Source organism: Pseudophryne corroboree, chromosome 1 (genome assembly GCF_028390025.1).
Source record: "Pseudophryne corroboree isolate aPseCor3 chromosome 1, aPseCor3.hap2, whole genome shotgun sequence".
NCBI lineage: Eukaryota > Metazoa > Chordata > Amphibia > Anura > Myobatrachidae > Pseudophryne > Pseudophryne corroboree.
In genome coordinates, this window is record NC_086444.1 from 724,867,543 (window position 1) to 724,880,493 (window position 12,951).

Consider the following 12,951-nt stretch of genomic DNA (forward strand, 5'->3'; position numbering starts at 1 on the left):
GATATGCAGAAACCCCCATTCACGAACACGAACGTCTGAACTTCTGGAAGGGAGGCCAATTGTTTCTGGAAGAAAACGGACAAGGTCGAAATCTGGACCTTGATTGAACCCAATCGTAGGCCTGCATCCACACCTGCCTGAAGAAAATGGAGAAAACGTCCTAACTGAAACTCTTCCATTGGAGCCTTCTTTGGGAATACCCTTTTCGGGCTAGGATCCGGCGCTCAACAACCATGCAGTCAAACGTAGCCGCGGTAAGTCTTGATATACGCACGGCCCCTGCCGCAGCAGGTCCTCGCGAATATGAAGAGGCTGAGGATCTTCTATGAGCAACTCCTGAAGATCTGGATACCAAGCCCTCCTTGGCCAGTCTGGGACAATGAGGATCGCTCGACCCCCTGTTCTTCTTATGATCTTTAGAATTTTTGGTATGAGTGGAAGTGGAGGGAAGACCTACACCGACCGAAACACCCACTGGGTCACCAGTGCATCCACTGCTATTGCTTGACCTGGAACAATATCTCTGAAGCTTCTTGTTGAGACGAGATGCCATCATGTCTACTTGAGGAACTCCCCAAAGACCTGTCACCTCTGCGAAGACTTCTTGGTGGAGGCACCATTCCCCTGGATGGAGATCGTGTCTGCTGAGGAAGTCTGCTTCCCAGTTGTCCACTCCCAGAATGAAAATTGCCGACAGAGCTTTTGCATGTCTTTCTCCCCAGAGGAGTATCTTTGTCACCTCTGCCATTGCCGCTCTGCTTTTTGTTCTGCCCTGGCGGTTTATGTAAGCTACTGCCGTTACATAGTCTGACTGGATCTGTAGAGGGCAACCTTGAAGAAGGTGTGCCGCTTGATGAAGGTTATTGTACACAGCTCTCAATTACAGAATGTTTATGTGGAGTACTTCTTGACTTGACCATCATCCTTGGAAGCTTTCCCCTTGCGTGACTGCTCCCCAACCTTGGAGGCTTGCATCTGTGGTCACCAGGATCCAAGTCTGAATCCCAAACCTGCATCCCTCCAGGAGGTGAGAACTTTGAAGCTACCACTAGAGTGAAATTCTGGCTTTTGTTGACAGGATTATCCTCCGGTGCATGTGTAGGTATGATCCGGACCACTTGTCCAGTAGGTCCCATTGGAACACCCTGGCGTGGAATCGACCAAATTGTAGAGCCTCGTAGGCCGCTACCATCTTCCCCAGCAGGTGGATGCACGGATTAATCAATACGCGTACTGGTTTTAAAACTTGTTTGACCATCCTCTGGATCTTCAGAGCCTTTTCCACCAGTAGGAATACTTTCTGTGCTTCCGTGTCCAATATCATACCCAGAAATGATAACCTCATTGTGGGTTCCAATTGTAATTTTGGAAGGTTTATGATCGAACCGTGCTGTTGATGCACCGTCAGGGAAAGTGCAATGTTCTGCACTAGTTTCTCCCTGGATCTCGCATTTATGAGGAGATCGTCCAAGTATGGGATGACTTTGACTCCTTTCTTGCAAAGAAGAACCATCATCTCCGCCATCACCTTGGTGAATATTCTCGGAGCAGTGGAGAGCCCAAAAGGCAATGTTTGGAACTGGTAGTGGCAGTCCTGCAAAGCAAACCTCAGGTATGCCCGATGCGGCGGGTAGATGGGAACATGTAAATAAGCATCTTTGATGTCCATCGATACCAGAAATTACTTTTCCTCCAAGCTGGAGATCACCGCTCTCAGGGATTCCATCATGAATTTGAACCTTTTCAAATAAAGGTTCAGAGTCTTTAGGTTTAAAATCGGTCTGACCGAGCCATCCGGTTTCGGCACTACAAACAGGCTTGAATGAAACCCTTTTTCCTGTTGTGAAACAAGAACTAAGGAAATTACGTTGTCTTGACATAATTTCTGTATTGCGTTCAGCACTTTTGCTCTGTCCTGAACAAAAGCTGGTAAGGCTGATTTGAAAAATCGGCATGGGGGATGGTCCTGAAATTCCAATTTGTACCCTTGGGATACTATCTGTAATACCCAAGGATCCAGATCTGAGTGAACCCAGACCTGGCTGAAAGACAGTAGACATGCCCCCACTCGATCATACTCCTGCAGGGGAGCCCCAGCGTCATGCTGAGGTTTTAGCAGAAGTAGCTGTTGACTTCTGCTCCTGCGAGCCTGATGGTGTTGTAGATTTTTTACCTCTTCTTTGCCCTCTTCCTGGGAAGAAGGGGGTACCTTTTGCATTTCTGGACTTGTTGAGCCGAAAGGATTGCAACGTATGAGACTGAAATCCTTTCCTATGTGGAGCAGCTGCGGAGGCAGAAATGCTGACTTGCCTGATGTAGTTGTTGAAATCATGGCATCCAGCTTGTCTCCAAAGAGGGCTTCTCCATTGTAAGGAAGCGCCTCAATATTCTTTTTTGATTGCGCATCAGCATTCCATTGGCGGACCCACAGCGCCCTGCGGGCTGAAATCGCCATAGCGGAGGTTCTTAAACTCAGCAACCCAATATCCTTCATAGCTTCAACTAAGTAACCTGCAGCATCTTTGATATGGCCGAGAGTTAGGACTATTTCATCCCTGTCAACTGTGTCTATGTTAACAAGCAAGTTGTCAGACCATTTTTCCACAGCGTTACCTACCCACGCACAAGCAATGGTGGACCTGAGCACCGCTCCGTTAGCTGTATATATGGATTTTAGAGTTGTTTCTAATTTACGGTCAGCTGGATCTTTTAATGAGGCTGAACCAGGGGCAGGCAAAACTATTTTCTTAGACAGCCGAGAAACTAAGGTGTCTATCATTGGGGGTGTCTCCCATTTGTGCCTGTCTTCCTCAGGGAAAGGGTACGCTACACGTATCCTTCTGGGAAGGGTAAATTTCTTCTCAGGGTTAGCCCAGGATTCTTCAAAGAATACTTTCAAAGCCTTTGAAGGAGGAAAAGTCACAACATGCTTTTTATTTTATTTAAAATAATAATTTTCCTCTGGGACAAGTGTTGTTTCAGGAAACTCCAGCACTTCCTTTATAGCAACTATCATACATTGTATGCTTTTGGCTAATTTGGGGTCTACCCCTCTCAAATCCCCAGTGTCGACGTCAGAGTCGGAATCTGTGTCTGTGTCCCCTTGCATTATCTGGGCCAGAGACCTTTTCTGGGAACTGGATGGGACCCGAGTGGATGATATGGAGGGGTCAGTAAACAGTGCATCCTCCACAGACTGCCTCCAATATTTAGTCTGTTGTTCATAGAGAATTTCTTTGCAAGCATTGACATATTCTTTTGCAACATTCTCACCAACTCCGGCTCCTTCTGAGAGGGAAGGGCCACCATATTACCCTCTTGTGCATCTAAAATGGGTTCTTCCTGGGAAGAACCCTCCCCAATGTCTGACATGTTACACACTTGTACACACACACACACACACACACACACACACACACACACACACACACACACACACACACACACACACACCCTATTACACAGGGGAGCTATTGGGGACAGACCCACACTAAAGTCTGTCAGAGAGACACAGAGGGATTTGCCAGTCCACACACTGCGCCTTATTGTGAATTGTGGAAATATTACCCACTTACAGCGCATATACCAATAATAGGCCCACAGACCTAATTATAATGAACACTCTCTGCCCCTTCTATAACACCCTGTAATTGTATCAGCGTTGTCATGAGAAGAACCAGTGTTCAGGAGTCTCACACTGGAGTTTCTGCAGGAGAAAATGGCACCCAGTGAGTGTTCTGGCACGTCTGAGGAGAAGCCCCGCCCTTCAGCCTCAGCAATGTAATATTTATACTGGCTGGGGATGGCACATCAGCGTCTGTACATGTATGTACCCTTTTTGCCAGTGAGAGTAAGGTTTTAAAACATGCCGTCAGAGCGCGCCCCCCCCCCCGCCCTCTGCACCCGTGTGCTGAGAGACATGGCGCGCAGCGTCCCGCTTCTGCGCGTGTACCTGTATGCCGCCAACGATGACCAGAGGATCCCCTCTCTGCAGGACTCCGGTAATATACTCACCAGCCTTCTGACTTCTGGCTCTGTTAGGGGGTGGTGTCAGTGCTGTGAGAGTGAACGCTGGCCAGGCTTGGGCTGTGTTCGGTACCCTTCAGGAGCTAATGGTGTCCTGTCAGCGGAAGCAGAACCATTATCTAATTGAGAAGTTGGTTCCTACTTCCCCCCCTAAGTCCCACGAAGCAGAGAAGCTGTTGCCAGCAGCTTCCCTGTAAAATAAAAAACCTAAGAAAGTATTTTTCCAGCAAAGCTCTGTAGAGCTCCACTAGTGTGCATCCAGTCTCCTGGGCACATTTTCTAAACTGAGGTCTGGAGGAGGGGCATAGAGGGAGGAGCCAGTTCACACTGTTGAAAAGTCTTAAAGTGTCGAAGGCTCCTGCGGAACTGTCTATACCCCATGGTACTAAAATGGACCCCAGCATCCTCTAGGGCAGAGGTTCTCAAACTCGGTCCTCGGGGGCACACAGTGCATGTTTTGCAGGTCTCCTCACAGAATCGCAAGTGAAATAATGAGCTCCTCCTGTGGACCTATTAAAATGTGTCAGTGAGTAATTAATACACCTGTGCACCTGCTGGGTTACCTGCAAAACATGCACTGTGTGTGCCCCCGAGGACCGAGTTTGAGAACCTCTGCTCTAGGGTGTAAGAGAAAACCCACCTGTGCCCTGCGTCCTGATGGCTAGTAGAGCGGCTGCCCTTTACAGTGTCCACGCCATCGTGCGCAGCCCACCTCCAACGGCAGCGCCGGATCGCAATACAGCGGGCCAAAGAGACCCCCTTACCTACCCATGTACCTGCGGCCACGCGATCCCAGAGGGCAGCGGCGAGTGTGTGTGACTGACCAGAAGAACACTGGAGCCTCCGCTGTAGTTACCCGGCAACCAGGGCGCGGGAGTATACAACGCCGCTGGGGGAGTGATGGAGCTCCAGCAGGGGATGTCTGACTGATATCCAACAATGCTGCAGCCCTTGAAGTGTTCAGATTTTTTTTCTTCATAAATAACTTATAATATGGGCTGCAGGAGAGGCACTCCTGTTGATTGCCTGCTTACTGCATGGCACCAACTTACAAACTGAGCTCCTGTTCTCGGAGGCGGGGTTATAGAGGAGGCGGTGCTGTACATCTTGGGAACAGTCAAAGCTTTGAGCCTGTTGGTGCCTCGGATCAAGATCCTACTCTACATCCCGATGTTAATCTTTGTGGAGCCCAGTGTACCCCGCAGCAGAAAGTAGAATACATAAAACATGTCTGTGGAAGGCCATCCTCCTCTCCAGTCTCCTCTAGTTTTCACACAGAAGCCGGTTACTAGATCATGACTTCGTAGCCATGGCAACAGCAGTGTAAGAAAAGAGGAGAGGCAGTGTAAGGGAATAGGGGAGGGAGGGAAAGGGGAGGGTTTATGAGAGGGAAGAGTCTCCCTCCTCTCTTCGCTGTACCACCTCCGAGTCTTCCAGCTTTGTCATAGCACTGCACTGGATGTACTGTTGCTCCTTCCGTCACAGGTGCTGCTGCTCTCTGTTTAAATAAAATAAAGTGCCAGAAATGACAGGGGGAGGGGGGCACAGGTCCACTAGCATCCCCCTGGATCTGCCACTGCTAGTGCACAATGCAGACCCTAGTGAAACTGCAGTTTCCACAGGATGTAAGTAAAAGAGTCTTTATAAATATATGCCTGATTCTAAAACAAACAAAGAAATAAGCAAACAAACTTGCTAACCTTGTATCTTTGAGAATTTCACATGGCCTGTTATTTATGGCATTGTCACTCCTGTGTTGTGCCTGCAAATGATTATACAAGTTATACCATATAAATATATCTAAAACAAAATTTAAGATAAAAAGCATTGGGGTAAATTTACTAAGATGGGAGTTCTATTTAAGATGGTATGTTGCCAACAGCAAGCAATTAGATTACAGGTATTATCTTCTAGAAGGTGCTAGATAAATGAGAAGTAGCATATGATTGGTTGCCATGGGCAACATCTCATCTTAAATAGAACTCCCATCTTAGTAAATTTACCCCATAAGGTGGAGAATTTTCAAAGCTTAGAGATATAGAAAACAGAGAAAGATAAAGTACAAACCAATTAGCTCCTGTCATTTTTCAAACACAGCCTGTAAAATAACTGAAGCGTACTGGTTGGTACTTTATTATACCTTCCAACTTTCAGTTCCATCTGCACCACGTACCTGAAAACAAGGGAGTGGCCTTGTGGCTAGGAGGTGTGGCCTCATGGGAAATACCGTCTGCGAGCCATTCCTCTGTTTTCCGTCACTCAGGGAGCTGCTCGCCATGCTCCCAGTCTCTATCTTCACAGAATAGACTGTGGGGGTCATTCAGAGTTGTTTGCTCGCTTGCAGATTTTAGCAGTCGTGCAAACGCTAAGCCGCCGCCCTCTGGGAATGTATCTTAGCAGAAGTGCGAGTGAAAGGATCTCAGAGCGACTACAAAAAAAAATTTGTGCAGTTTTGGAGTAGCTCCAGACCTACTCCTAGCTTGCGATCAGTTCAGACTGTTCAGTTCTGGATTTGACGTCACAAACACGCCCTGCGTTCTCCCAGCCACGCCTGCGTTTTTCCTGGCACGCCTGCGTTTTTCCTGGCACGCCTGCGTTTTTTCGAACACTCGCTGAAAACGGTGAGTTGCCACCCAGAAACGCCCTCTTCCTGTCAATCACTCTGCAGCCAGCAGTGCGACTGAAAAGCTTCGCTAGACCTTGTGTAAAAATACTTCGCTCGTTGTGAAAGTACGTTGCGCGTGCGCACTGCACCGCATGCGCAGAAGTGCCGCTTTTTCACTTAATCGCTGCGCAGCGAACATTTTTATCTAGCTATCAACTCGGAATGACCCCCTGTGCACAACGCACAGCATCAATTCACTGCTGTTCTGCTAAGCAGAGCAGTGAGTGAGATGGGGCCTTCCACGGACCATGGGTGGGACAGTGTCCAAAATTTCCTGGCTAAACCGAGATAGTTAGGAGGATAGTTTAACTCTGTTCATTTTATCTCTCTTTGAGCTTTGATAAATCTCCCCCTAAGATCAGTGGCTTGAAAGATGGCTGATTAATATAGTACAATTACATAGCTCCCAACATGATCCTCTCCAGGAGGGACAAAATGCTGTTCCTGGACTTCCCTTAAATTTAAGATTGCCAACACCTGTGTTAAACACCTTTGTTATCAAGTAACCTTTTCAAAACAGGTGACGGCAATCCTAAATTAAGAGGCAAGTCCAGGAACAGAGCATTTGTCCTTCCTGGAATGGGTCATGTTGGGAGGTATGCAATTATATTAGATTTGAGAATTCATTTGAGTGAGGGACGTTTATAACTCATTGAGGAACATAGACGTTATGGTAAGAACTTACCGTTGATAACGTGATTTCTCTTATGTCCACAGGTATCCACAGGATAACATTGGGATATGGTTGAGCGACAGCAGAAATGGCACCAACACGGTCACGAGCTTTCTGGCCTCCCAGGATGCATCGGGGCCTCACCATATAGTCCCGCCCACTGACTCAGTCAAATCAGTTCTTTCCACAGCGATTTAGGCAGGAGCATCAGGTAGAGACCTATTTAGGCGATAAGAACACACATACACACCCTTCCATACAAGAAGGAAGAGGTTTAATGATTGTCAAGATCCTCAAATCAGGTGCGTCAGGGTGGGATCCCTGTGGATACCTGTGGACATAAGAGAAATCACGTTATCAATGGTAAGTTCTTACCATAACGTCTATTTCTCTGGCTGGGTCCACAGGATAACATTGGGATCCCCAAAGCCAATTTTAGTGGTGGGGACGCTCCTGATTACACAGTAGGACCTTTCGCCCGAAGTCTGCGTCATGAGAGGCAAAAGTATCCAAGGCATAATGTCTAATGAATGTGTTTATGGAAGACCATGTGGCTGCCTCACAAATGTGTTCTGCTGAAGCACCCTGTTGTGCTGCCCATGAAGGACCTACCTTACATATAGAATGAGCAGAGACATTAGCCGGAGCAGGGAGATCTGCATGAGAATAAGCTTCTGATATCACCATTCGGAGCCATCTCGCCAGCGTCTGTTTACTAGCAGGCCATTCTCTTCTGTGAAATCCATAGAGGATGAAGAGAGAATCTGTTTTCCTGATGGCACTAGTACGATCTATGTAGATTTTTAAAGCTCTGACTACGTCCAGCGACGCTTCTCCAGCAGACAGTCCCGATACCTGAAAAGCTGGGACTACAATCTCTTCATTCAGGTGAAACTTTGAAACCACCTTTGGAAGATAAGCAGATCTCATTCTGAGAACTGCTTTGTCTGGAAAAAAACTTAGGAAAGGAGACTTACACGATAACGCTCCCAAATCTGACACTCTTCTGGCTGACGCCATTGCCAGTAGAAATAATACTTTAGCCGTTAACCATTTAAGATCTGCTCTCTTAAGCGGTTCAAACGGATGACCCTGGAGGAATTTAAGAACTAAATCCAAATCCCAGGGAGCTGCAGGAGGAACAAATGGAGGTTGAATATGTACCACTCCCTGAAAGAAAGTACATACATCCTGTAAATCAGCAATCTTTCGCTGAAACCATACAGTTAATGCTGATACTTGAACTCTCAAGAAAGCCACTTTCAAACCTTTATCCAATCTTGCTTGAAGGAAATCCAAAATCCTGCATACTTTAAAATAAGAATTTACTCACCGGTAATTCTATTTCTCATAGTCCGTAGTGGATGCTGGGGACTCCGTAAGGACCATGGGTATTAGCGGCTCCGCAGGAGACTGGGCACAACTATAAAGAAAGCTTTTAGACTACTGGTGTGCACTGGCTCCTCCCACTAAGACCCTCCTCCAGACTTCAGTTAGGATACTGTGCCCGGAAGAGCTGACACAATAAGGAGGGATTTTGAATCCCGGGTAAGACTCATACCAGCCACACCAATCACACCGTATAACTCGTGATACGATACCCAGTTAACAGTATGATAACAACTGAGCCTCTCAACAGATGGCTCAACAATAACCCTTTAGTTAAGCAATAACTATATACAAGTATTGCAGACAATCCGCACTTGGGATGGGCGCCCAGCATTCACTACGGACTATGAGAAATAGAATTACCGGTGAGTAAATTCTTATTTTCTCTAACGTCCTAAGTGGATGCTGGGGACTCCGTAAGGACCATGGGGATTATACCAAAGCTCCCAAACGGGCGGGAGAGTGCGGATGACTCTGCAGCACCGAATGAGCAAACTCAAAGTCCTCCTCAGCCAGGGTGTCAAACTTGTAGAATTTAGCAAACGTGTTTGACCCCGACCAAGTAGCTGCTCGGCAAAGTTGAAGAGCCGAGACCCCTCGGGCAGCCGCCCAAGAAGAGCCCACCTTCCTCGTGGAATGGGCTTTTACTGATTAAGGATGCGGCAGTCCAGCCGCAGAATGTGCAAGCTGAATCGTACTACAGATCCAGCGAGCAATAGTCTGCTTTGAAGCAGGTGCACCCAACTTGTTGGGCGCATACAGGATAAAGAGCGAGTCAGTCTTTCTGACTCCAGCTGTCCTGGAAACATAGATTTTTAGGGCCCTGACTACATCCAACAACTTGGAAGCCTCCAAGTCATTTGTTGCCGCAGGCACCACGATAGGTTGGTTCTGATGAAAAGCTGATACCACTTTGGGGAGAAACTGGGGACGAGTCCTCAATTCTGCCCTATCCATATGGAAAATCAGATAAGGGCTTTTACATGACAAAGCCGCCAATACTGATACACGCCTGGCCGAAGCCAAGGCCAACAACATGACCACTTTCCACGTGAGATATTTCAAATCCACGGTTTTCAGTGGCTCAAACCAATGTGACTTTAGGAAATCCAACACCACGTTGAGATCCCAAGGTGCCACTAGAGGCACCAAAGGGGGCTGAATATGCAGCACTCCCTTAACAAAAGTCTGAACTTCAGGTAGTGAAGCCAGTTCTCTCTGGAAGAAAATCGATAGAGCCGAAATCTGGACCTTAATGGAACCCAATTTAAGGCCCATAGTCACCCCTGACTGTAGGAAGTGCAGGAAACGGCCCAGCTGAAATTCCTCCGTTGGGGCCTTCCTGGCCTCACACCACGCAACATATTTTCGCCATATGCGGTGATAATGGTTTGCGGTTACTTCTTTCCTAGCTTTAATCAGCGTAGGAATGACTTCCTCCAGAATGCCCTTTTCCTTCAGGATCCGGTGTTCAACCGCCATGCCGTCAAACGCAGCCGCGGTAAGTCTTGGAACAGACAGGGCCCCTGCTGCAGCAGGTCTTGTCTGAGCAGTAGAGGCCATGGGTCCTCTGACATCATTTCTTGAAGTTCCGGGTACCAAGCTCTTCTTGGCCAATCCGGAACAATGAGTATAGTTCTTAACTCCTCTTCTCCTTATTATCCTCAGTACCTTTGGTATGAGAGGAAGAGGAGGGAACACATAACCCGATCGGTACACCCACGGTGTTACTAGAGCGTCCACAGCTATCGCCTGCGGGTCTCTTGACCTGGCGCAATATTTTTCTAGCTTTTTGAATAGGCGGGACGCCATCATGTCCACCTGTGGCTTTTTCCACCGGTTTACAATCATTTAAAAGACTTCTGGATGAAGTCCCCACTCTCCCGGGTGGAGGCCGTGCCTGCTGAGGAAGTCTGCTTCCCAGTTGTCCACTCCCGGAATAAACACTGCTGACAGTGCTAATACGTGATTTTCCGCCCATCGGAGAATCCTTGTGGCTTCTGCCATTGCCGTCCTGCTTCTCGTGCCGCCCTGTCAATTTACATGGGCGACCGCCGTGATGTTGTCTGACTGGATCAGTACCGGCTGGTTTTGAAGCAGGGGTTTTGCCTGACTTAGGGCATTGTAAATGGCCCTCAGTTCCAGAATATTTATGTGCAGGGAAGTCTCCTGACTTGACCATAGTCCTTGGAAGTTTCTTCCCTGTGTGACTGCTCCCCAGCCTCGAAGGCTGGCATCCGTGGTCACCAGGACCCAGTCCTGTATGCCGAATCTGCGGCCCTCTTGAAGATGAGCACTCTGCAGCCACCACAGCAGAGACACCCTTGTCCTCGGAGACAGGGTTATCAGACGATGCATCTGAAGATGCGATCCGGACCACTTGTCCAACAGGTCCCACTGAAAGGTTCTTGCATGAAACCTGCCGAATGGGATCGCTTCGTAGGAAGCTACCATTTTTCCCAGGATCCGCATGCAGTGATGCACCGACACCTGTTTTGGCTTTAGGAGGCCTCTGACTAGAGATGACAGCTCCTTGGCCTTCTCCTCCGGGAGAAACACTTTTCTCTGTTCTGTGTCCAGAACCATCCCTAGGAACAGCAGACGTGTCGTAGGGACCAGCTGTGACTTTGGAATGTTTAGAATCCAGCCGTGCTGTTGTAGCACTTCCCGAGATAGTGCTACCCCTACCAATAACTGCTCTCTGGACCTCGCCTTTATCAGGAGATCGTCCAAGTACGGGATAATTAAAACTCCCTTCTTTCGAAGGAGTATCATCATTTCGGCCATTACCTTGGTAAAGACCCTCGGAGCCGTGGATAGACCGAACGGCAACGTCTGGAATTGGTAATGACAATCCTGTACCACAAATCTGAGGTACTCCTGGTGAGGATGGTAAATGGGGACATGCAGGTAAGCATCCTTGATGTCCAGTGATACCATGTAATCCCCCTCGTCCAGGCTTGCAATAACCGCCCTGAGCGATTCCATCTTGAACTTGAATTTTCTTATATATGTGTTCAAGGATTTCAAATTTAAAATGGGTCTCACCGAACCGTCCGGTTTCGGTACCACAAACATTGTGGAATAGTAACCCCTTCCTTGTTGAAGTAGGGGCACCTTTACTATCAGCTTGTGAATTGCCTGTAACACTGCCTCCCTGCCTGAGGGAGTGGTTGGCAAGGCAGATTTGAGGAAACGGCGGGGGGGAGAAGTCTCAAATTCCAGCTTGTACCCCTGAGATACTACTTGAAGGTTCCAGGGATCCACCCGTGAGCGAGCCCACTGATTGCTTTAGTTTTTGAGACGGGCCCCCACCGTACCTGGCTCCGCCTGTGAAGCCCCAGCGTCATGCTGTGGACTTAGAGGAAGCGGGGGAGGACTTTTGCTCCTGGGAACTGGCTGTATGCTGCAGCTTCTTTCCCCTACCTCTGCCTCTGGGCAGAAAGGACGCGCCTTTAACCCGCTTGCCCCTTTTGGGCCGAAAGGACTGTACCTGATAATACGGTGCTTTCTTCGGTTGTGAGGGAACATGGGGTAAAAATGTAGACTTCCCAGCTGTTGCTGTGGAAACGAGGTCCGAGAGACCATCCCCGAACAACTCCTCACCCTTATAAGGCAGAACTTCCATGTGTCGTTTGGAATCTGCATCTCCTGTCCACTGCCGAGTCCATAACCCTCTCCTGGCAGAAATGGACGTTGCACTAATTTTGGATGCCAGCCGGCAAATATCCCTCTGTGCATCCCTCATGTATAAAAGTGCGTCTTTTATATGCTCTACGTTTAGCAATATAGTGTCCCTGTCTAGGGTATCTATATTTTCTGACAGGGAATCTGACCACGCAGCAGCAGCACTGCACAACCAGGCTGAAGCAATAGCCGGTCTCAGTATAACACCTGTGTGTGTATATATAGATTTCAGGATAGCCTCCTGCTTTCTATCAGCAGATTCCTTCAGGGCGGCCGTATCCGGAGACGGTAGTGCCACCTTCTTTGACAAGCGTGTGAGCGCTTTATCCACCCTAGGGGATGTTTCCCAGCGTGACCTATCCTCTGGCGGGAAAGGGTACGCCATTAGTAACCTCTTAGAAATTACCAGCTTTTTATCAGGGGAAGCCCACGCTTCTTCACACACTTCATTTAACTCTTCAGATGGAGGAAAAGCTACTGGTAGTTTTTTCTCTCCAAACATTATACCCTT

General features: G+C 48.1%; 1 protein-coding gene across 3 annotated transcripts in view; it reads right to left on the bottom strand.

Annotated features, from left to right (window-relative positions):
- The window catches only part of ATP8B3 (ATPase phospholipid transporting 8B3), a 937,871-nt gene that overhangs the window by 598,563 nt on the left and 326,357 nt on the right, over positions 1 to 12,951 (bottom strand). For all 3 annotated transcript variants that reach the window (XM_063915843.1, XM_063915834.1, XM_063915853.1), the window contains one exon: positions 5,727 to 5,788. In XM_063915843.1, coding sequence (XP_063771913.1) covers positions 5,727 to 5,788 — 62 coding nt within the window. The remainder of the gene's footprint in view (positions 1 to 5,726; positions 5,789 to 12,951) is intronic.